Below are 24,901 nucleotides of genomic sequence, written 5' to 3'. Positions count from 1 at the left end.
TTTTTAAGTTAAATTAATAAAAAATTATTATGCTTACGTGGTAAAGTGATGCGTTTCCACCAATCAAACAACAGTGAAAAAATTGACGGTAGAGATTTTATTCGCATTTCAATTGACGCAGTAAATTGTCGAAAAAAAAAACTTAGGGACAAAAAATTTTTGCCATGCTTACCCAATGTGTTTTGATATAATTTCCCTATTTTAAAAAAACCTAATTCTACCATAATATTGATCTGCCATCATCTTCTTTTTCTTCTTCACGGACATCATGCTTCTTCAGCTTCTTCACCCAAGTTCGTGCCTCCACTTGTGTTAAGTGCCAAAATATCCATATTTTAGCCCTTAAACTTATGTGTGTTAATTCCTTAATATTGTTAATTTGTGTTATTTTAGTTCTTTTTTGTTTTTTCCATGCTTTTGTAGGCTTTTGGAAGAAAATGAAGTAAATCTGGAAGATTTGGGATCAAAGAGAGAAATTGGGAAAGTTGGAGCTCCTGTGAGTGCGATCGAAGGTAGGTTCCCTGCGATCGAGCGCACTACCAGAAAAAACAAAGCATGAAGCAGCCATGTGCGATCGAGTGCACACGGGTTGCGATCGATCGCACCCGTGCGCTAGTTACACATCAGAGGTGGCCAAAATGCTAGTCTTTCCATATTAGGATTTTCCAAGCCCCACTTATAATAGGAATAGAACCCTACGAATTTCTTAGGTTTACTAGTGTAACAAAGACTTCTAAAGCGTATAAATAGACCTCTTAGCCTCTAGGAATAGGTGTAGAGAAAAGGTACAAGTTCTGAAAATGAACTGAAGGCTAGATCAAAAGGAGTTTGGGTTTTCTTCTCTTCCACCTTTTATTTTCATTATGTAGTTTATATTTTTAATTAGGGCTAAATTGAAGCCCTAGTCATGTCTTTTTAAGATTGCAATATTGGTGTCTTTGCTACAATTATATTTTGGTATATTTAACTTGATTAATACCTGTTATCTTGTATTCCTCATATGTGTTTGTCTGGCCAACATATGCATGTGATATGGACTAGTTAGTTAAATCAATTTGGATGACCGAGTCTTGAGTTTAATAAGAGTAACAAAAGATATCCATGTCGGATTCATGGGTTAATCAACATGGGGAACCGGAAGTAGACACCCATGCCCTAGGCCTTGTGTGTTCGTCGATTTTCACAGATTTATGCTTTCTTAAAGAACAACTTAGTAGACACCCAAGCTAAATCCTTGAAGAAAGAAAAGAATTAGAGTAGACACCCATGTCTAATTCGTTGCTTTGAGAAATCAATAGCTTAAGGAGTAGACACCCATACCCTTAGGTTGACAAATATTAGATATACCGGTATAATTAGCGCATTGTCATATTGTTATCTTAATTAGTCTGATTAGTGGTGGATATCAAAACCCTAATTCTTTTTAGTTTTAGTTTATCTTTTATTTTATTTCTTTATATTAAATTCAATCGTGATAATTGAATTTTATTTGATAGGAAATTATTTTTAAACATAATTTACCAATCCTCGTGGAAATGATCTCGTATTTGTCTGCTATATTATCGTTGATCTTGTGCACTTGCGAGTAAAACGTACCAAGTATTTACCTATTAGTTTAGTTAGATATTTGGCACAACAATTTGCAGGCATGGAAGGCAAATCGTGACGTTGCCTCGTACCGCAAAACTTCTTTGCCGACAACCCTGATCAAGATATAGAAATTTAATTTCCAGACTATCACCATAGTTTGTATATATTCTCACGTCCTTTGTTACTTCTCACAACATCTTTAACAATTTAAAATAATTGATTTCCAAAAAGTTTACAGAGTGCTTATAAATTAATTTATCTATGGACAACGAAAGCAATTTTTATTTGCAACAATTAAATCTCTAAATAAGAATTTTTCTAACCCAAACTCCATTGAAAAGAATTCACTAGTTTCGTCAAAAAAGAAAAGAAAAATGAATTGAATAAATCAAAACAGCAATTTGAAGTTTTTGTTGGTTTTCTGATTGCTGTTTTGATTTATAGTTCACATCGAAAAACCAACAGAAACTTCAAATTGCTGTTTTGATTTATTCAATTTGTTTTTCTTTTCTTTTTTGACGGAATTAGTGATTTTGGAAACTAAATTTCTATATCTTGATCAGGGTTGTTGGCAAGAAGTTTTGCGGTACAGGTCGGCGTCACGATTTGCCTTCCACGCCTGCTAGTGGAGGCATGAACTTGGGTGAAGAAGCTGAAAAAGCACGACATTCGTGAAGAAGAAGAAGAAGATGACGACAGATCAATAACTTGGTTGAATTAGGTTTTTTAAAAATATTTTACCTAATGTGTTTAACGTGAAAAAAAGCTAAGGTGGGAGTATTAGTTGGCATAATAATATGACGTGGAAAATTCAAGTGTGCATTTTAAAAGTCATAAATATAACATGACATGTGTCATAATTTTATTGGATGTGACGTGGCACGCTAACGGAATCGGTTAAGTTAATAAATGGAATTTAACTGTATGGACTTAATTGTTTTTTTTTTTTTTTTTTTTTTTTTCATACCACAGGGACTTCTGAGTTCGTTTTGATACCACAAGGAGTAAATTGTAAATCAAGTAAACCACAATGATTAATTTTGCATTTTTCTTTATGTATTATTCATATTCTGCATTGCAACTCCAGAGGCAATGAAGAAATTGATATTGACAAATTAAAATGAAAAATGCTAGAGTTAATAAATTGTTTACCAAGAAGAGATAGATACTAAAATGATGTAGAGCATATTCACTGGAGACGATCAAAATAGTTAATAAAGAACAATGTTACCGTACCAATCAATAAGTTTCATATCATTTTGATAATCATCTTAGTAAAAGACTTGGTACCCATAATATTTCTAAATTAAAAAAGCCCTAAGACATTTATCGCCTTCAGTTTTCAATGATGTTGTCGAATATATAGGAGACATAGTTTTTTTTTAAATTTTTTTTTTCTTTTAAATAAAAAATAAAAAATAAAAAAGATCAATTGCATGCGGTTATTTTACTTGCGTATGACTATAGTCAGAGACGGAGGGAGGGGGGGACCGGTGTATGGCCCCCAACTAAATAGAAAAAAATTTTTATAAGTTAAAATAAAAAAATAAAAAATAAAAAATAAAAAAAGTAAAGTAATGTTTTAAGTTTAGTCATTTGGCCTCCTCCAAAAAAAAAAAAAAAAAAAAGGCCCTATTTTTAGATTTTTTGGCCATATCCAGTAAAAATTTTTGGCCCTATTCGTAATTTTTTTGGGCCATACCCATTAAGGATTTTTATTTTTGGTCCTTACTTTCAAATGTCCATTTTTTGGCCCTTACTTTCAAATGCTCACTTTTTTTGGCCCTTACGATAGTCTTTAGTTCATAAAAAACAACAAAAATAATTTTTTTTAATAAAAAAATTCTAAATAACCGAAAAAAAAATTTTGGTTGGCCCCCTCCCATAAAATTTCTTGGCTCCGTCTCTGACTATAGTAACACTTATTCAATAAAAACTACATATGAATGACATATATAGTAAAAACGACGTGCGTTCCCTATTAGTCCGACTAAAACATAGGCTAACTTATTTCTATCGGAACATCAATAAAAACGAAGGTGAAACAAATAGTTGCTCATGTTTTCTTTCACCATCCTCCATCATGTCAATAAAGAACTCAAAAGTCAATAAGTCCGTGGCTCTTGCATGTTCAAACAATAATGATTTTCTGAAAGGGGATTCATTACCTAAAAGTCCAATAGCTTGGTGCAACATTTGATATATATATATATATATATATTGGTATACGAATTAGACAAAATAATTAGAAATAGATCCTTATAGGCAATACCTGCCCAAACTAGCTCTTTAGGCGGGGCCGTGACTCACTCATCACACGTTTCAAAATCAGCCGACAGCCATCGTCTGAACTGGAAAAAAAAAAAACCACCATTTTCATGTATTTTAGTTCGTGTCTTTCTAACTGAAATTTTTATTATTGCCGTCTTCCAATTACTAAGACAGGCGTTGAATTTTGAGGCAAAGCTATCGGCAACCTGACGTCGACTTTGAATAATTCCTTAAATTAATCACTTGACTTACTGTCCTGTTCATTAAGAAACGCACGTTTTTATCCGGGCATCACGTTAGATCTTGAATCGCGCTGACTTGATCCTGCACAGGAAACATTAGTTTTTACGAGGGTTGGTTTTGTTTCAGAAACATATTGTAGGCTGGAAAAATGAAAGTATGGTGAGGAATATGTCTTCGACGGCCATGGCAAGAACAAGAAGCCGAAGCTTTGTCTTCCTTGTTCTGTTTCTTCATCTACTACTCCTCCTCTCAACGGGATCCGTGCATTCGAGAAAACAACATGTTGCCTTGTTCATATTCGGCGACTCTTTCTTAGACGCCGGCAACAACAATTACATCAACACCACAACCCTCGACCAAGCAAATTTCTGGCCTTACGGGGAAACCTATTTCAAGTTCCCAACTGGGCGGTTTTCTGATGGCCGATTGGTGTCAGATTTTATTGGTAAGATTTCAAATCTGTTTTGGTTAACTAACAAATATTCTGTCTGGTCTTCTTGCTGCTTAAAATATATAATCTTTTTTTCTTGACTTGTCTTGTATGGACATGTTTCACTGTAGCTGAATATGCCGAGTTGCCATTGATTCCACCGTTTCTGCAGCCGGGTAATCCTCAATATTACAACGGAGTGAATTTTGCGTCTGCCGGAGCGGGGGCTCTTGTTGAAACCTTTCAAGGCGAGGTACGTACATTTCACATCAGAGAGATCTAGAGTTGCTTTTGTGAACGGAAAATGTTAGTTTTCGCTCTCATGATGTTCTCTTGGATATTATTTTTAGGGGTGTTAACCCCGTCTCGATTCTCGGTTTTTGGTCAAAACTTGGGACCGAAAGAGAGAATCGGGTCTTGGTTACCGGCCAGTTCTGGTTTATACCCGATCCGGTAACCTGTTTTTTAAGAAAATTATTTTTTTAATCGATTTAATATATATATATATATCTGTGTGTGTGTGTGTGTGTGTGGGGTTCTGGTGTGTAACTGGTTCAGTAACCGATTTTTAAGAAAATTGGTTTTTTTAACCGGTTTAATAAATACCCGGTTTTAGTTTTCCGGTTATAATCGGGTGGCAAAAATTGGGACTGGAACCGGGGTCTTCGGTTTTTGGTTTTTTGCAACTGGAATCGGAATCAGCTCCCCAGTTTTCCGGTTCCAATTTCGGTTCCCCTGTAATTTTTGACACCCCTAATTGTTTTTTTTTAAATTAATAGAGAGAAATAAGTAATGCTATAAATCTCTCTTTAAGAATTGTGTGACTTCTAAAATTACTATTGGACTTGTAATTGATTATTATTAAATTTTGATTAAATGATTTTAAAAGCAACATTATTTTTAAAGTGACTGAAAATAAACTTCTAAAATTACTTGATAGAAATAAGGATCATTTTTTTTTTTTTTTACTATTTTAAAAAATAATATCCAATTAGAATAAAAAACACCCGAATTGTGAATGGCATTTGCATACGTTTTCTTAACGGCACTCGCATGTTATTGGGGTTCATTAATAATATGTTTGACAAGGCAACTTTTTGCGATTCATGTATTTGAGCAGTTGGAAGGCAACCTTTCATTGTGTGTTCATGTGATGAGAGAGTGGCATAGATGTTGACTTGAATATGTGGCAATGTAAGCTTTAGTTTGGGCCACTAGATCTAATTTACTGCATACCTGATTTGTCAAACGTCAAGTGAGGCCCAGAAGGTGATAATGGCTGTCTTTTGTACAGTTTCACAACATGCATTTATGTCAACAATGCATTTATGACAGGGTGAAGAGATGGTGGGGGAGATGGTGGGGTAGAATGCATTGTAGCATTCCTCTAATAAATAATACAATGTAAAGTCAAGATAAAACAAACCGACTCGTCAAATATGACGGGGCGAATGCACTACATTACTTAATTATATGCTTCTATTTTCTTTTTAAGAAATATATGTTCATAGAAAAGAGAGAGGTGGGGAGAGACTAATATAAAAATATATTACAATGATCTCTATTTATAGAAAGATTATGAGTGAATAGCTAGTAAGCATACCTAGACTAAATAAGTAAGAGAATGAATGATACTATATAACCCTACAAAGAAATTGAATAAAAAGAATAATATACAAATATTATAAATATCTCTCTACAAACTCCAGTGTAAACTTGAGTTTAGAAAATAAAGACAATTTTATCTTTTGCTGGAATGGATATGATATGGACTACTTGGCATCTCATAACTGTTAATGAAGTTGATGATGATTCTGTGCGGCAAGCGAGTAAAGATGAATGTGAGCTTAGATGGGAAAAGATCCAGTCCGACGCGAGTAAAGGCAAGTGAGCTCGCTTTTAAGGCTAACAGAGGGACGCTGTAGGCAATGGCCGGTGGGATGCCAGAAGAGGTCATCGTAGTCAGTGGCTGGAAGGACACCAATGCGACCCTGGATGCAATGGAAGGAGGATGTTGCCGGAGGGACGACTGATGAGGTGGCCGAAGGCATGATGAAGGCGGTGACAAGAAGGACGCTAGAGGAAGTGGGCGAATGCAATGGCTGGAAGGACATTAGAAGATGTTGTCAAAGGGACGACAGAGGTGGTGACCAGAGGGAAGGTTGCGACGTCGGATGATGGCAAATCTTGGTTGTGACACTGGCTGGGAGACATCGTTGACTTGCCGGAGGAGTAAAGCATCCTGAGCTAGGTTGGTGGACTAACCAATTGTGGGCTTTTGACTAGGCCTGGAAGGCCTAAGTTGACCCTAGACCTATGGGCCGTTGAATTGTCGAGTTAGGCTAAAACTCGTGGGTTGGGGCTTAATGAGCCTGCTTGAATGGACCACAAAGGCTTGAAACCCTTTCGACAGATTGTGGATTGGGCCGGTTTGGGCCATTGAATAGGCCCAAAAGGCATGAAACCTAATTCATCGTGTCGAACTTATCAGATCAAGTATGAGGAGGGCCGAATCGACTTAAAAACTGGTGGGTTGTGTCAACTAACCGAGTCAACCATTTCTGTGAACACGCATGGTATATGTGAAAAAGCATGTCACGCATGAGTGCATGAAGAAGACACACTGCAAAAATCGTTGGTGTGTGATGTCAGCGCTTGTTGCATATTGTTGACACATGCAGGCATGTGGGAGCACTAGTAATGAGGTCTAGTGTTGCATGTTGTGCCGAAATGGGCAGAAACTATACATATCCATCGATTTTGGGCCAAAATACTTTTGGTGGTTATTTCGACAAAAGTAGGTACGGCAAAAGCACATGGAATTTCCGTCAGTGTCGGGTAGCGGCGCGTGTGGTGGCGATGGAGATGGGTCTTCCATAGATCCATAGATTGAGAGATTTCTCCCTAGCAAACCCAAGTCTGGTTTTAAATTCAAGAATTTAGTTTGAGGAAGGCTCGGAATACTTTGATAGTGCAAGAGGAGCCATGTGGCGGAATGTGGACATCTGGAATAGCTGTGAGATCGTCAGCGAACATGCCACGAAAGAGACACCAAGAAAACTTCAAAGACATTTGTTGAAGGCTGCATAAATATGGCTGTGATACCATGTAAAAATATATGATAGGAAAATAATATGAAAGAAAAAAGAGAATGAAAGAGTAGAGATAAACTGATGAAGCATTAAGGCTATATCTTGTATTGAAGTGTATAGTAAAATGTATTACTATTATATTTATTTATAGAAGGCTAGAAGTGGTGAATAAGTAAAGGGAATTAACCATTGATAGTCCTCCAAAAAAAAATTGAAAAGTATTCTAACATTTTTTATTTCCTTGTCAGGTTATTGATCTTAAGACACAGCTAAGTTACTATAAGAAGGTGGAGACTTGGTTGAGACACAAGTTAGGCAATGATGAAGCCAAAATGACATTGTCAAGAGCTGTCTACCTATTTAGCATTGGAAGCAATGATTACTTGAGTCCCTTCTTAACCAATTCCACTGTACTCAACTCCTATTCCAAATCAGAATATGTTGGGATTGTAATTGGAAACTTGACAGCCGTCATCAAAGTAAGCTCTACCTCTATTCTTTTTCCATGACCAAAAATTCCATAGTAAACCATTTGGGATTATTTTCCATTGTTGCAGGATATATATAAAAGAGGTGGTAGGAAATTTGGGTTCATCAATTTGCCACCCTTGGGCTGTCTTCCAGGCATGAGAATCATCAAACCAGAAAACAATGGTAGCTGCTTGGAGGAAGCTTCCTCGCTAGCAAAGTTACACAACAGAGCTTTGTCCATGCTCTTACGAAAATTAGAGAGGCAGTTAAAGGGGTTCAGATATTCAATTTTAAACTTCAACATCAATCTCAGACAAAGAATGAATCATCCCTCAAAATATGGTATGTATGTACATGCACATTCTTTAACACCCTAATGACATGCTTTGTGTCATATATATACATATATATAGTACGAAAAAAAGAGAGGGAATTTTGATGAAGTTGAAAATTGTGTTCTCTTTTGAACAAAGTTGAAAATTGTTGAATTTTTTCTATGAAGGTTTCAAGGAAGGGAAAGGGGCATGTTGTGGGACAGGGAAGGTCAGAGGAGTGTTCAGCTGTGGTGGAAAAAGATTAGTGAAGGAGTTCCAACTCTGTAAGAATCCCAACCAATATGTGTTTTGGGACTCTTACCATCTCACAGAAAGGCTTCACAAACAATTGGCAGATCAAATGTGGAATGGGGCAAGCAAAGCCAACCATGTGGGGCCTCACAACCTGAGGGATCTATTCCAATCTCTTTAAGTCTTTTTGCCTATGAAACTAATTTGTCTTTAAATGCTTCAATCTTACATGAATTAGAACAAATGACATAGAAGTTGTGACTCCTATTCTTCTATCATAGTTATATATATATAAATTAAAAAAAAAAAAAAAAAAGTCATGTTCGACATTTTTTTTTTTTTTTTTTTCTCTTTTGGTCGCTTCTGAAAAGGATTAGGAAAGGAGGAAAGATAATCAGATTTTTGTTTTCAAGGAACAAGACATCCAAGAAAACAATTGACATAAGACGTGTTTGATGTCATTCTTCTATAGTATATTTCTTGTCATTCATTTTTTTATTTTTTATTTTATTTTTTAAAGGGGAAAATACTTTATACCCCCTCAAGTGATACCTCTATTTTGATTTTGTCTCCAATGTTTAAAAAATTGCAAAGTACCCTTACTAAGTTTTTGTAAGCGTAAATGTAACCATTCCATTAACAAAATCAGTCTTCTCAAATGGGACATGGGACATGGGCAACACACGTGGGTTTTTAGGAGATTAAAAGTCCAAAAAGCCTCTATTTTTCTCTTGAAAGAAAAAACACAAAAAAAAAAAAAAAAAAGTAAAAAAGAAGGAAAGAACAAAATTACAATTTAGGGGTGGCCAGCTATCCCCCATTTGGCCAATGGGGTGGTTGAGCCACGCACATTTGCTCGGAATGGGCGTGGCTTCGCCAGTATTCCCATTAGGCCAAATGGGGTAGAAATGACTAATTTTATTTGCGTTGAACTGCCCATTGAAAAATCGCTCCCTGAGTCGGAACGTCGTCGATCATAAAATTCTAGAAGTTTTAAAGTCTTTTAAAACTTTTTGTGAAACATGTGAACATTGGTGCAATTGTGTTTATAAATAAAGATAACTTCTTCACTTAAATTATTCAAAAATTCACATGAATGATACATAGGTAACTATTTAAAATAATTGTCATGTAATTATGCGGGGTCTTACAAAAAATCATAAATATCATAAAATGCACAATTTATGGAGAAATAGTCATGTTAAATGACAAAAGCATTTTGGCAGCTCCAGGGCGATTAGTTACCTCGACCACTTGGTTCGTCCTTGGAGATCTTAAAAGATCAACTTCACGTTTGTGCAAAGTCATACTCTAATATTAGTCAAGACTCTAAGCAAAACCCTAATCCTTTACATAAAACCCTAGTCATGCACATAAAAGTCCTTATCGTGCATTTACTGCCCATACTCATCAATCGTTCGTAAGGACCGTTCGATCATTACTGACCGATCAATCGTTCCTCAAGACATTAATCGTTTTACATCCACGGCTCATGAAGCGGAGGTCATTAGTTCGAATCTCTCCTCCTCCTTCCCTTGTGTGGACATGTCAAAAAAAAAAATAGTACATTAATATACATAATTGAACAAAACTCTAGCCCAAAAGCCTAAGCTAATGGACTAAGGTCCACTTAAGTATATTAAGTGTTTTTTTTTTTTTTTTTTTTTTATATATATTTTCTTAATGTGGGACACAACACTCATAAGTGTACTCACAACAAGAACCTAATCTAATGTTAGCCCAGCACTCCTAAAGTACACTAAACATCAAGCATACACGTTTTAAAACAAGCAAGGATACAATCGTTACTTTAAAACATCGAAGGTCCTAACTTTACTCTCATAATCACATTCTCTTCATTAAGCAACAAAGGAAAGTTCTCGAAAGTGTTGAAAAAGGCAGTTACTTTAACACTATTTTGAGATTAAAAAGGAAACTTCTAAAGTTAACACTTTTCATGCAAGAACTATTTTTTTTTTTTTTTCTCCATAAAGGAACCAACAGGAACCAACTTTAAGCCTTTTATAAAAGGAAAATACCAAATCATCATTAAATATGTAAATCAAAGTTTAGAGTAAGAGAAATGAACATGGATTAGAGCTAGGTTAAACGTCTATACCTCAAGGTGAGAGCTTTCCAAGCTCTAGGTGATCCTCTCTAAGGTGAGATCGACTCTCTAAGGTGATCCTCTCTCCTATGGGGTTGGGTATAAAGAAAAGGACGAAAATGGGACCTAAGGTTTATCTTAGACCCTTAAAGAGAGCACTTTCCCACGTGTATTTGCCAAAAAGATAATGTCTAAGAGTATGCATACTATCACCGATCGAACGTTCAATGCACCAAACGATTGTTGTAACATCTCGGTCTCATATTGGGAAGATGAGAAAAAGCGCGCATAGAATCGATAGTTTATAAAGATAGTCATGGGTGCTAAGTCTCACATTGCCTAGTTACTAGGTGAAACTAGGCTTTATAATGAATTTTAAGAAAGCTCTAAATTGACTAGTCCTTCTGGGTTGATAGCGCAAATGTGGCTAGCGCTTTTCCCTGGGTTGTTACAAATGGTATCAAAGCCACCTAATAACGCCAGGTCATGTGGGACTGGAGCACCATGATGTGGCCCTGATGAGGACGTCAGGACTTTAAGATGGGGAGCTTGTAACACCCTGGTCCCATATTGGGAAGATGAGAAAAAACCCACATAGAGTGTGTGGTTTATAAAGATAGTCATGAGTGCTAAGTCTCATATTGCCTACTTACTAGGTGAAACTGAGCTTTATAATGAATTTTAGGGAAGCTTCAAATTAATTAGTCCTTTTAGGGTGATAGAGCAGATGTGGCTAGCGTTTTTTCCTAGGTAGTTACAAGTGGTATCAGAGACACCTAAGAACGTTAAGCCATATGGTACTAGAGCACTGCATGACGTCTCGTCATAAATTTAAGAGGGGGAGTTTGTAATACTCTGATCCTATATTGGGAAGATGAGAAAAAGTACACATAGAGTGGGTAGTTTATAAAGATAGTCATTGGTGCTAAGTCTCACATTGCCTAATTACTAGGTGAAACTGGGCTTTATAATGAATTTTAAGGAAGCTCCAAATTAACTAGTCCTTTTTGGGTTAAAGCGCAAATGTGGCTAGCGTTTTTCCTTGGGTCATTTGTTAAGAGGACTGATCGATTGTTTTTTATAAAAACCTTAAATACAACTATTTTAAAACTTTATTTTTAACGAGTTTCCAACATGGATCATTAAATACTTCAAAACTTGTTTGATTGCTTACCAAGTAGGAAGTAGAGTATTTTGGAAATGCGCACACACGCGTGCGCGCGCATGCACGCACTTATTAAAGTAACTCACATTTACGAAATTTTAAAATAATATTAGTCTTATAAGCTAAAACTGGTGAGTAGAAAAATATTTTCCTAGTGTGTAATTAAATGGAGTGTTACAATTAGCTATGTATAACCATACCTAGACTAGTCATCAATGAAAGTGATGAAATACTTGTAACCTCATCGTGTTTGGACACTTGTAGGACTACTTACGTTAGTATGTACTAACTGAAGCACATTATTGGACCTACACTATTTTGCTAAAAATAATCTCTTGGTCATTTTACCACCCTCCAAGAAGGACTCGCAAACTAGGAACTCATCAGGTTCCAATTGGCCAAGCCAGTATTTGGATCCTACTTGGATAATATATACAAAACATAAGTGTGAAAGATATGATTCGTTAGTAGAAAGAACCTTACTCTTTAATATAAAGAACTAGATGTAGGTCCAAAGCCATAGTTATTAGCTATATGAGAATTATGAGTAATAATATAAATACCATCAATAATCAATCCATAACAAATAAACAATTTATTTTTCTTTATTACCACATTATCATTAAAAAAATAGAAGTATAATCACATTTACCCAAAGAGTTATAAAAATCAAAGGGGTAATAACTTTTTTCTCCCATCAACTACAACGCATTGTCACTTTGCCTCCATGAACTGACAACCCTACTGTCCGATTCCATCAAACTACCATTTTGTGCCCAAAACTCAATTTCCGTCAGTCAAATGTGTTAACTCAAAAGGTCAAAGTGACAATACGTTGTAGTTTATGGGGGCAAAGTGACAATGTATTGTAGTTCAAGAGGGCAAAGTGACAATGCGTTATAGTTCATGGGAGCAAAGTGACTAGTTGACCGTCTGAGTTAATGCCTTTGACTGTCGGAATTGGGGTTTTGGGCACAAAATGATAACTTGATGGGGTCGGACAATAGGGTTGTTAGTTCATGGAGTAAAGTGACAATGCATTGTAGTTGATGGGAGGAAAATGTAATTACCCCAAAATCAAATTTATGCAAATATAGGGTACATATAGATAGTCAAATAAAATGAAAACTTTTGATCCAAAATACAAATTTATAACTCCAATAGTTAAAATTGGAACTCATGTCTCATCTCCAAGCATCAAGTAGATCTCCCATTCACTCAGTTTTATGTCTCTTGAAACCCCTATAATCATATTATCGAAATGATTTTGTAAATTAACAAAGAGTCCTTGCTTGACTTAAAGAGAAAGCAAAGAGTTAGAGTTCAAACTTCCTCTTTTTTTTTTTTTTTTTTTTTTTTTTTTTGGGCTTGAGAGTTCAAACTGCCTGACTCTAGTTATAGAACCAAATGCAAGATAATCGTAAATGACAACTACACTACTACAAGAAAAATGGTATTTAGTGACCGCATTATTAGTGGTGACCCAAAAGTCGTCGCTAATATCAGGCAAAAATTTAATATCAGCGATCCAAGAGTCACCATTTGTTATTTGCGACGAGAGTTGTTGTCGTTGCTAATATTATAAATAAATTTATATCTTGACACATTATTTTGTCACTAATATAATACATATCCTCTAATATATTTTGTATCTTGACACATATTCACAACGACATTGTCATTGCTAATATGGTATATATCAGTGACAATCTAAGTGTTGTTGTTGATATATCCTATATTAGCGACAATTTATATTGTCACTAATATATGACTGACATCATTGATTTGCACAAAAAAAAAAAAAAAAAATGATAGTTGGTCCTTCTATTGGATTACTCTTTAACTAGATTAGCTTTAAAATATTGTATGTGCTAAATATATTAAGGAGAGAGAGAAGATAGCGGAAGCATAATAAGGATTACATTCCTCTTCCTGCATTATATTAATATTGATATATTGAGAATGATTACAGAGGCCTCTATATATAGAGAGACTATGAATGATAAGCAAGAAACCCTAGACTAATTAAGGTAGGGAATAAACCTAGAGAATAATATCAAATATTCTAACATCCCTCCTCAAACTCAAGGTGCAAGCTTGAGTTTGGGAAAAAGAAAGGGAAATAATGATTTTTTTTTTTTTTTGCGGGAAAGTCGCCTGAGTAGTGGCCGGAAAGTGGCGGAGGACGGCGGCTGCTGGCTGCCGTCAGTGGTTGCTGGTGACAGTGAGTTGGGCTGGGCAGGTGCCTTATTGGATTGAGCAGATTGGGCTGGTTTGATTGGGCCAAAATAGGCCAAAACCCATGGACCATTAAATATGGTATGACTTGAAAATGATATGACCCGGTTCTAACCCGATTAACCAGGTTGACTATTTGGACTGGGTTGTAGGAATTGACCCGGTTGGCCTATTTGGTTGAAATGGGTTGGATCCAATTTGTTTCATATTTGAGTGAACCGGGTCCAACTAGTGGGTAGGTTTGGCTTACTGGACTGGTTTGAGAGTGGGCCGGCTTGGGCAGTTGGGCCATAAGTAATTGGACCTGTTAGAAACTGGTTTTGGACCCGTTTTCAACCCGATGACTAGGTGAGAAACCGGTTTTAGACCGGATTGAAGACTAGGGTTGGCGTGGCAGCATCTCTGGATGACACGTGGTAGCCAAGAAGAGGGATCGCTTGGCACGTGTAGTACACGTGCCTCCCACTATAAGGCACTTGGGCGTGTGAAGCCCATGCGTAGAGCCTTCTACCTGTGCGTCGAAGCTCGGCTGGCAGATTTTTGGACGGAATTGAAACCACCGGCGACAAATCTATGGAACAGCAACCTGACCGAAGCGAACAAAGCAACGAGGCGGCGCGTGGACAAAATGCCAACACCTTCGGGCAGCGGGTGATTGAGTTGTTGGCGGCGGATCTTCTCCAGATTGGTAGATCTATGCCTTGCCACCTTGATTTTGGGATTTCTTTTCCAGATGAGGCTGCGTTGAAGGCGTGGAAGAGATTTACTGCAGCGGAGCGCAGACAATCGGAATAGTGAGATCGCCAAAGGAAACACCGAGAAACGTCAATGACGTTTATTGGAGGCCACAAGAAAGTGGCTCTGCTACCATGTTAAGTATATTAAGAAGAGAGAGAAGAGAGAGAGCAGAAGCATATAAGGACTACATCTCTTCTATATTATATTAATATGGATATATTGAGAATGATTACAGAGACCTCTATATATAGAGAGGCTATGAGTAATTAATAAGCAAGAAACCCTAGACTAATTAAGGTAGGGAATAAGCCTAGAGAATAATATAAAATATTCTAACAGTATGTACTTGTTCTCTTGGTCCTTCTGGCTTTGTTTATTTCTTGACATAGTCTAGAAATCTCTTCTATCAAAAATTTGTTATACATCTATTTCATTTTACAGCTGTTAGATGATATTCAAATGTTTTGGTCATCTTCTTTGTTGCATTGCCTTCAATAGATTAATGATATTGAGATTGAGAATCAAAACCTGAACCATAATATGTTGTTTTACAGGTGGATGTAATTGCAGAGAAGGCCAGAATTCTGCACACAAATATCACAAAGCATGTATGTTTTCCGATTCAATTCTCATTGCAAAATATGTTGTGGTTCGCCTAGGCGAAGATACATTTATGTTTGAAGATGCCATGTTCTTCTGTATATGATCTTGAATAGCTTGCTTTGATTATAGCTATAAAAGTAGAAGCATGCTGTTGAACCTAAACATCTAGTGCTTTTATGTTTGCCAATCATATAGCTCTTCCTGCATATGAATTCTGAGTAATCAATGCAGGTCATTTCTTTCTTTTCCCCCTCTTTTTTTTTTTTTTTTTTTTTTTTTTTTTTGGTGAAAATGAAGCATTCCATTCTCATTCATTCATAAAAATTGTGAGCAAAAAAGCTCTTACAAACAGAGCAAAAAGCTTTGAAGTAAATCATAGTCAAAGCTAAAATTAAACGTTACCAATCATACCAAATCAACCATAACAAATCATCTGCTAACCCATGACGAATCATTAGGTTTAATATTAGATCTATACCAAACAAACACAATTCAATGCATATGTAGCGCTTATTCTTCGGCCTTGAAAACAGAAAACCCCCAAGCCGATACTCATCCTCCTCAACCTGAAAGCCAAGATATCGTTCACATCCACAACCCAAAGGTCTAGACCAAATGCAGATATACTCACAGCCAGAAAACAAAGAGAAAGGATAGAGCCTTATCACAAGCAAAAACAGGAAAGAAAAAACGTACAGGAAAATAAAAGGACAAAAATGAAAGTACAACTAAATAAAAAGAACAAATAGATGAAAACGAATAGGGAAATAACAACGGAAAAAAAGCAAATATAGGCAAAATCATAAAAACAACCAAAGGAAAAAACAGGGAAAGCACACTATGGGGATGACGACAGCCGAGAGGAAGCCGATTGCGTGCTGGCTGGAAACCGACGTGGAAGGTGGCATTGAGAGCACATCAATGGGGGGCGCGAGAAAAGACCGGCAGTGGATGGTGGGCGGCAAAGTGGGCGTGGAGGAGATCGGCGGCGCACTTAGAACCAGAGGGGAGCGTTTGAGTGAAACCCCAAGGGCGGCACCCACATAGAGTGCCAAACAAGCAAAAAACCAAACAAACAAATAGGAAATAAAAACAACTAATCCCAAGCAAACAAACAGGAACAACAAGAAACAAAAAACGCAGTAGAAAGAACCAAAACAGGAAAGACAAAGTAGAAAACACCCAAACCCCAAAATAGAGGCCTCGTCGGAAGGAAAAAAGCGTCGGAGGAAAGCAGGCCGGAACACGACAGACCCGTGGCAGGGGCGACGGACCAAGTCGGAGCCGGATGGCCATGAGGAGGGACTCGCGTCGATCCAAGAGCCTAGACAGATCCGGTGGAAAAACAAAGGAGAAGGCAAGGCGACGAGATGGTAGGTTAGAGTTTGAGACTAAAAGGCTGTTAACAAAACGGAGGAGAGGGATGGAAGAAGCGGGACACAAGAGGGGAAAGGGGGGGAAGAGAAAGGGGGGGAAGCACAGCACAAAGGGTAGGGAGCATTAAGTAAATTGCCTAGCACAAAGAGTTGAGGGCAAGGGGAGGAGGGGAGGCAGCAAAGGCCACCCCTCTTTCTCATCTGTGCGGCGCTCACAAAAACAGGGGCTAGGGGTTTTTTGGGAGAGACGAGAACAAATGTGTAATGCAGGTCCTTTCTACAATGAAGTATTAGTCAGGAAAATAAAAGTTTAGGATTTTGCCAACTAAAGTGGGGGTTTTTACATTACAAATAGAGGGGGGATCATATAGCTTCAAAGAAATTCTACTTGGGATTCCATAAGTCCATTTTAAGAACTCTAGTAATCTGCTGCATTACTAAACTGAAAGAAATATGGAAGTATGAAAAATCGAGTTGCCAATATGTTTCTTCTGTTTCTTTCTTCTTGATTTAAAATACCATTCTAGTGTTGTTGTTGTTCATGATACATAAATCTGGTGTGTATAGTAGACCATGTAGAAGTTAAAATAAAATGTAAGTGGAAAGGCCATAAATCTCTCTCTCTCTCTCACACACAGAGGCTTTCAGCTCCATAAATTTATCATGGCCAAAAGAGAAACTTGAGTGGAAAGGCCAAAAAGCTCCCTAATTCGACATATCATGTTTACTGGAATGTCATCAAACACTTCTTTTCTGTCTAATCTTTGTGTTCATAGTGATCTCCAACTCTTTTGTTAGTTTTCTTGGATTGACTTGCCAAAATGTAGATTACTTGCTTATCGGTTCACTGTCAATGTCAGAGTTTCTTGTTAAGTAAGGGAAAAGCCATAACCTAATTATGGTGAAACTATGCAATTTGAGTATGCCACAAGATCAAATGTTACAAATCAAAAGGTTGTGTTATCAATCCAAGTAAATACAAGATTCAGAAACACAACACTATAATTATACTGTGTGTGGGACCTAGTGTTTGGGATATTCTTGGCATCTAGATTCAGAAACAGAAGTAGGTCACCATCCTCTACAATCCTAATTGCCAATTATTGCTGAATGGTCATATCTAGTACTGTAGCAATGAGATATCAATAATTTTTTTTTTTTTAAGCTCCTGAAAAGAACTTCAATCAATCACCAAATTATGTGCAACTTTAAATTGTTACACTTATTCAAAGAGAATATTATTACAACTTCTCAGTTGCAAAATTCCATGAAGAAGAGCAACTTAAAATTGTTTCCATGAAATCCAGTGCTCCCTGGGGTAATTGGTTTTATAAACCCAGTGAATGTTGGACATCAAGGAGTTTCTAGTCCACATGACTCATTTTATCTCTTCAAGCCCTGGTAAGTACCCAACAATCTTTTTTCATCCTTTTCTTCTACAAACATCTTCCTCCATGACCTTCTATACTAACACATTCATTACTGAAAGCATCATGTATTTATTTGTTTGGGAAGGCCTACGCTCTTGGGTTCTGGGAGCTTAATTTGCTTTAGGTTTCTTTCTGAGAGATCTATTTCAATAGTTCTTGTAGTAGTTTCCTATGAACTTATGTTTCAGAGCTTAATTAGAATCTGATCTTTTGATACCTGTAAACACCTAAGTTGCCTATGAACTTATGTTTGCACAGAGGGGAAAGGTTTCTGAAGAGCTTCCTGGTAAAAAAACAGATTCTTTGACAAAGAGAACTTTTGCTTACTGTTCCACCAACACAGGTACGTTACATGTTTAGATTTTTACAGTTCCACTTTTATCCTACTGCTTGATGTGCTTGAAAGTTGAATGATATGATGTGCATATAAGAGTTGAATTTTATGTTGGTTAAAATTTATTCTTCACTTTTTTTAATGTTCTTCTGATATGATGTGCATATCGGAGGGTTCACCATGACTTATGTTTTCCTCTTTAGGCAACTAGCTACATTAAGTGTGTGATGTGTGATTTTGCAGTATTCACACATTCATGCTACTATGTACATATATTGTACAATATGTTTAGACGCTTTGTGAATTAGTAATGTAATTAATATAAATATAAACATATTAAAATTAAAAAAAAAAAACAATTATAAATTAATTTATAAAAATAAAAAAGTAAATATAAAAAACTAAAAAACAGTTAAAAAAAGACTTAAACGAGAAAAAAAAAATATAAATGCAAAATCAATCAATTTGGTTGTCCTAGATTAAAAGTCTATCTGTGTGATATAAAATAATAATAATAATAATTTAGAGATTATCGGAACATGTCAAAATAACAATTTAGTTTCTGTAATCAAATTTCGTCAAAATACTTGACGGATTCCATTAGTATAGCACATGAACACCAATAGAATGATGATATATGTCATTTTTAACTAAAAATAAATATATTAAATATATAAATATATAAATTAAAAAAAAAAAATTGAGGGGTGGCTACCAACCGGCAGCCACCCCACTAGAGGAGAGGGTGGCCAGCGAGCCAACGCCAGAGGTGGCTAGGGGTGGCAGGCGGCCACCCCTGACCACCTCTAGGGTGGCTCGTGTGCAACCCTTGAGGTGGGGGTGGCCTTTGAGCCACCCTTGATCTGGTCAAGGGTTGGCTGCGCGCCACCCCCGTGGGTTGAGGTGGTGCGCGGCCACCCCCATGGCCTAGAGGTGGCTCATAGGCCACCCCACCTGTTGTGCCAAATGCTACCTAAATTAATAGATAATATTTAATACGTTTTAACTCGCAAGTGCACAAGATCAAACGATAGTATAGTACAGCAAGTACAAGATCGATCCTATGATAATTGTTGATTTTATTTATAATTAATAAAAAAATATCAAGTTGTCACTAAATTGATATTATGAAATATATATATATAAAGATAGATGAAAAGGTAAAGATAATTGTAGGGCTTTTGATATCCACCAGTAATCATACTTAGATAGTATAACAATATGCCAATGATCCAATCATATTATGAATACTTAATGTTTGCCAACCTAAGGGTATGGATGTCTACTCCTTAAGCTATTGATTTTTCTAAGCAACGAATTAGGCATGCGTGTCTACTTAATTCTTTTCTTTCTTAAAGGATTTAGCATGGGTGTCTACTAAGTTGTTCTTTAAGAAAACATAAATTTGTGGAAATCGACAAACACATGAGGCTTAGGGTATGGGTGTCTACTCCCGATTTCCCATGTTGATTAATCCAAGAACTCGGTGTGGATTTCTTTTATTACTCTTATTAAACCAAGACTCGGTCATCCAAATTGATTTAATTAATTAGTTCATATCATATGCATATGTTGATAAGACAAAGACATATAAGGAATTCATGAAAACATGAATTAATCAAGTAAAGCAACACAATATGATTACCACAAAGGCACCAATATTGAAATATTAAATAAACATAATTAGGGCTTCAATCTAGCCCTCCTTAAGAGTTAGTTACACATAATTAAAATAAAATTAAAAAGAAAAGGGAAAGAAAGAACCGAAAACTGCTCCTAGAAGTAGCCTCCAATTCTTCTCCCCAAAGCTGTGTCTATTCCATGATGATTATTCTAAAGGTTTAGAGGTATATTTATATGTTTAGGAATACTCTAGAAAACTTAGAAACCCTAGTAAAATCGTAGGGTTTAGTCCTAGTGCAACTAGGACTAAAAAAACCCTAATATGGAAAACAAAGGAAGTCTGGCCGCAGCTTCTGGAATTCTCCAGAGCACGGGTGCCCTCGATCGCAGCCCGTGTGCGCTCGATCGCACCTCTGCGATCAATCGTGTGTCTTCTGCTCTCGATTGCAATGCGATCGAGTCTTCTCTTGTGCGCACGAGCGCACGCCTTGCACTCGCTCGTCTGGACCTCTCAGGAAGTGAGCTCGATCGCAGGTCTGCTGCGATCGCATTACCAAAATGCTTTTACTCATTTCATGTCTTCTAGCTTTTTTTCAATTTTATCCTTTAATCCTGATACTTCTAGGAATGCTTTTTTTTTTTTTTTTTTTTTCTTCCAAAAACTTATAAAACAAATAAAATACAAAAAGGAAGTAAAATATCACAAACTAACAACACTAAAGAATTAACACATATATGTTTAAGGGCTAAAATATGAATATTTTGGCACTTAACACCACCTCAAGGGTAGCACGCAAGCCAACCTAGGGTTGTAGAGACCCAAATAATTAATTAGGCTTAAAACCGCTAGTTAATGGGTTAATTGAACTTTGGGTGGGTCACTAGGGACACCTAAAGGGTATTTTTAAAATTTTTGGATTTCGGAGATACAGTAGACCTTCTAATCCCTTAGATATTGACATATTGTGCCCACTAAAAAAAAAAAAAACTGCATTGTTGTTCTAAGTAGAGCTACTTAATGTTGTTTTATTCCTTGTTTACTGTTTTGTTCCTCTAGATTTTCGAATGTATGATCAATGGAACTCTTCTACTATGGTAATTAATGTGGTATATGCTTTTATCGAGTGCTTTGTCTTTGTCGACCGGAGAATATTCAATTCATGGCTGAAATTTCTTGTTAGAAATTTTACAACCACAAATAAGACACATGTCCCACTACAAAAAAAAAATAATAAATAAATTAATAAAAAAAATAAGCGGTGGCTAACCACCCCGTCTTGGCCATAGGAGGTGGCCGAACCACCCCATGGCACTCTTGGGGGTGGTCCGGCCACCCCCTAAACCCAAACTATATATATATGACCATTCCCAAGAGGCAAACGATTTTTTTTTTTTTTTTGTTTTTTTTTAAGGGGTCTAGACCATCTCCAAGGGTCATGGGGTGGCTTCAGCTTTGTATAGTGATCCAGTGTTACTTAAAAAAAGAAGAATAACTATGTTTATCAAGCTTTATCTAATGCTACTTAAAAAAACAGAAGAAAGAAAAGATGAATAATAATAATAATTTACCTAAATTCTAATGTTCAGATTTGTACGGTGATCCAATACAGGGAACCAACTTTAGTTAAATAGTAATTGAAAACCCGCCTATTGGTGCGTGAGAGTTCAAACAAATTTATCTAAAAGCCTTGTTCTTATGCGCATGACCACGTAAGAGCACTACATCTAACTCAACAAATATTAACTAAAAAATACATATTTTTTATTTAATTATTATTTTTTCAAAATACCTACATTAGAGACTAAGCTTTTTATTTATCTACTTTCAGTTTTCCAATTGAAATATTCTTTCTTTTTTACTTTTCCTATTTCCAAATAAGAGAGAATCATATTGATTTTCTTACAAATATAAATTAGAGCATTCTCATTTAGCTCTTTAAACTTAGTTTTTTTCTTTTTTTTTTTAATTTTTTTTTTTAATTTTAAAGAAATCACAAAATGAGTCATTTAATAAGCTCTATACTCTATTTCAAATTTAACTTTAATCAATAAAGCTCTACAAATACTAAGTGCCTAAAAGTGAAAGTTATTTAATTTTTTAATCTTATATATTTATTTTCCTTCTCTCTCATTTAACCAAGAACAAAAAAAGAATTAAAAAAATAAGAAAATAGTAATATTTAATTAAAGTTGAGGAAAATATAGAGAGTTTGATATTTAATTTATTTTAAAAGTAACTCTTTAAATTAATAAAAAAATAATAATAATTTAAAAGGTAAATTTTTTTATTCAAATTTAATTTTTATTTAAAAAGCACAATATAAATACTTTTATAAACTGTTAAGCTATAGTACTTAAAAATTTGTTGTGCACCGTAGCTGCCCAACTAATTTTTAGCCATTTTGCTTAGTCAAATGTGAAGTATTTTTTAATATTACCAAAATAGCTTTAGTCCAATATTGAGTGCTCTAGGATTGGATCAGGGAAGGCGAAAGGGAAGGTTAGTATTGAGTGCTCTAGGATTGGATCAGGGAAGGCGAAAGGGAAGGTTAGGGGCACAGAAAAGTCATAATATAAAATATAAAATATAAAATATTCTTATGTCAGAATAAAATAGAAAAATTAAAAAATATTAAATATTAAAATATTTTATATATATATATATATATATATATATAGAGCGAGAGAAAAAGACAATAGAGATTTGATAAGATAAGTACGACAACTCACAATACTGTCCAAGACATTAATATTATATTTTAATATGTTTGAAAATATGCAAGGACGAAGGAAATTTGGGTTTTTAAGCTGACGTGTATAACACGTGAGAACACATGAAGACGAACAGCACAGGGTCCTTCGCGGGAGTTACAAAGCATGAAATTACACAATAGACCATGGTTGTCGGTCCTAATTTGTCGTCTGGACAAGCTCAAGCTTGAACATATATATCCCACGAGCTTGCAATTTGCATTTCTTGTTCCTTGAATCATCACCAAATATCAGACTCAAAATGGGAACACCCACAAAGCTATACGCCTTGTGTTCTCTGCTACTGGCTTTCCTCTTCCCTTTCTTGAACTCTCTTCAGTTGGACGGCGGTAAGCTCTGCCGACCGGAAAAACATGCTTCCTTATTCATCTTCGGGGATTCGTTATATGATCCCGGAAACAATAATTATATCAACACCACTACCGATTTCCAGGCAAATTTTGGTCCGTACGGTGAAACCTTCTTCAAGTACCCCACCGGCAGATTTTCCGATGGTCGTGTAATCCCAGATTTCATTGGTAAGAGACATTGCCACGTCTCATTTTCTTTGACTTCTTGATGTTGTTAAATTGACAGTTAAAGCTTTTGTTGCAGCTGAGTATGCAAAGTTACCGTTAATTACACCGTATCTGCATCCCGGCTATCATCGTTATATTGATGGGGCAAACTTCGCATCAGGGGGAGCTGGTGCTCTTGTTGAAACTCACCAAGGATATGTATGTGATCTTTTCCATTAGCAATGGCTCCTTATAACAGCAAAAGAGTTCTTCTATCAATATATAAGCTGTGTGGTAAAAAGTTGAATGATATTTTCTGAAATAGAGTTTTTGCCCTACAGGTGATAGACCTAAAGACTCAACTAAGTTATTTCAAGAATTTAGCGAGGCTGTTTAGGAAAAAATTAGGCCACGCAGAAGCCAAGACATTTTTTGGTAGAGCAGTTTACTTAATTAGCATTGGAGGCAACGATTATTTAGTCCCCTTCAATTCCAATTCCACCGTGCTTCAATCCATTTCTAAAGAAGACTATGTTGATATGGTGATCGGCAACTTGACAACTGTGATCAAAGTAACCAAAATTATTACACAATTCTTTTTGTTTTTTTGTTTTTTTTTTTTTCTTTTCCCCTTTCCAACATGTTTATAACTGTATCTTGATGATGTGCAAGCTAGAAAATATATAAGAAAGGAGGAAGGAAGTTCGGGTTTACGAGCATGCTGCCATTGGGATGTTTACCATTCACAAAAGTGCTCAAACCTGGAAATACAGGTGCATGCATAGATGAACTTACTACATTAGCAAAACTGCATAATAGAGCACTTCCTAAAGTCCTGCAGAAGCTAGAACGTGAGCTCAATGGATTCAAATATTCAATAGCCGATGGGTACACTGCTTTTAGTGAAAGAATAAATAACCCTTCAAAATATGGTATGCCATGCACATTTTTGTGGTAATTTTTTCTTTTACATGCCAATGTGATAGACTATATATAATAGCAACTTTGTTGTAATTATGTTGTGAAGGGTTCACGGAAGGGAAGATTGCATGCTGTGGAAGCGGTGAATACAGAGGAATATTGAGCTGTGGAGGAATAAGGTCAGTGAAAGAGTTTGAATTATGTGAGAATATTAGTGAATATGTGTTCTTTGACTCCGCTCATCTGTCCGAAAGGGCTAACGAACAAGTCGCCAAGCTAATGTGGAGTGGAACTTCCAATGTTACTGGAGCTAATTACAATCTCAAAGCTCTGTTTCAACTCTGACCAATGTAAGATTTGATCAGGAGAGAGTGAATAATAAATGTTGTCAATAAAATAAGAATAAAATACGAGGAAGAAGAATGGTATGGATG

General features: G+C 36.1%; 2 protein-coding genes across 5 annotated transcripts in view; both read left to right on the top strand.

The window, feature by feature from the left end:
- Nucleotides 1-3,942: 3,942 nt before the first annotated feature.
- LOC132186946 (GDSL esterase/lipase 5) lies at nucleotides 3,943-8,928 on the top strand. Its single transcript, XM_059601072.1, has 5 exons — nucleotides 3,943-4,549; nucleotides 4,666-4,787; nucleotides 7,875-8,105; nucleotides 8,184-8,439; nucleotides 8,600-8,928. Exons 1-5 carry the CDS (start codon nucleotides 4,261-4,263, stop codon nucleotides 8,842-8,844), a joined length of 1,143 nt encoding a protein of 380 aa, XP_059457055.1. The 5' UTR covers nucleotides 3,943-4,260; the 3' UTR covers nucleotides 8,845-8,928.
- A 9,214-nt stretch (nucleotides 8,929-18,142) lies between these two features.
- LOC132186508 (GDSL esterase/lipase 1-like) overlaps nucleotides 18,143-24,901 on the top strand; it is a 12,126-nt gene continuing 5,367 nt past the window's right edge. Inside the window, exons 1-8 of one of the 4 annotated variants that reach the window (XM_059600488.1) lie at nucleotides 18,143-18,291; nucleotides 18,579-18,663; nucleotides 23,061-23,567; nucleotides 23,644-23,765; nucleotides 23,888-24,118; nucleotides 24,223-24,478; nucleotides 24,574-24,646; nucleotides 24,722-24,895. In XM_059600488.1, coding sequence (XP_059456471.1) covers nucleotides 23,291-23,567; nucleotides 23,644-23,765; nucleotides 23,888-24,118; nucleotides 24,223-24,478; nucleotides 24,574-24,646; nucleotides 24,722-24,812 — 1,050 coding nt within the window. In that variant the 5' untranslated portion in view covers nucleotides 18,143-18,291; nucleotides 18,579-18,663; nucleotides 23,061-23,290 and the 3' untranslated portion in view covers nucleotides 24,813-24,895. Of the gene's footprint in view, nucleotides 18,292-18,578; nucleotides 18,664-23,039; nucleotides 23,568-23,643; nucleotides 23,766-23,887; nucleotides 24,119-24,222; nucleotides 24,479-24,573 lie in introns of those variants that run through there. The other 3 variants (XM_059600489.1, XM_059600486.1, XM_059600487.1) reach the window with 3 other exon arrangements.

This window comes from Corylus avellana, chromosome ca7 (genome assembly GCF_901000735.1).
Source record: "Corylus avellana chromosome ca7, CavTom2PMs-1.0".
NCBI lineage: Eukaryota > Viridiplantae > Streptophyta > Magnoliopsida > Fagales > Betulaceae > Corylus > Corylus avellana.
Note: the sequence above shows the minus strand (reverse complement) of the source record. Positions and strands in the feature narration are given on the sequence as shown.

Coding starts and splice junctions, on each gene's coding strand:
- LOC132186946 (XM_059601072.1), top strand. CDS start 4,261: ATGGTGAGGAATATGTCTTCGACGGCCATGGCAAGAACAAGAAGCCGA. Junction 4,788..7,874: donor TTGAAACCTTTCAAGGCGAG/GTACGTACATTT, acceptor TTTCCTTGTCAG/GTTATTGATCTTAAGACACA. Junction 8,106..8,183: donor ACTTGACAGCCGTCATCAAA/GTAAGCTCTACC, acceptor CCATTGTTGCAG/GATATATATAAAAGAGGTGG.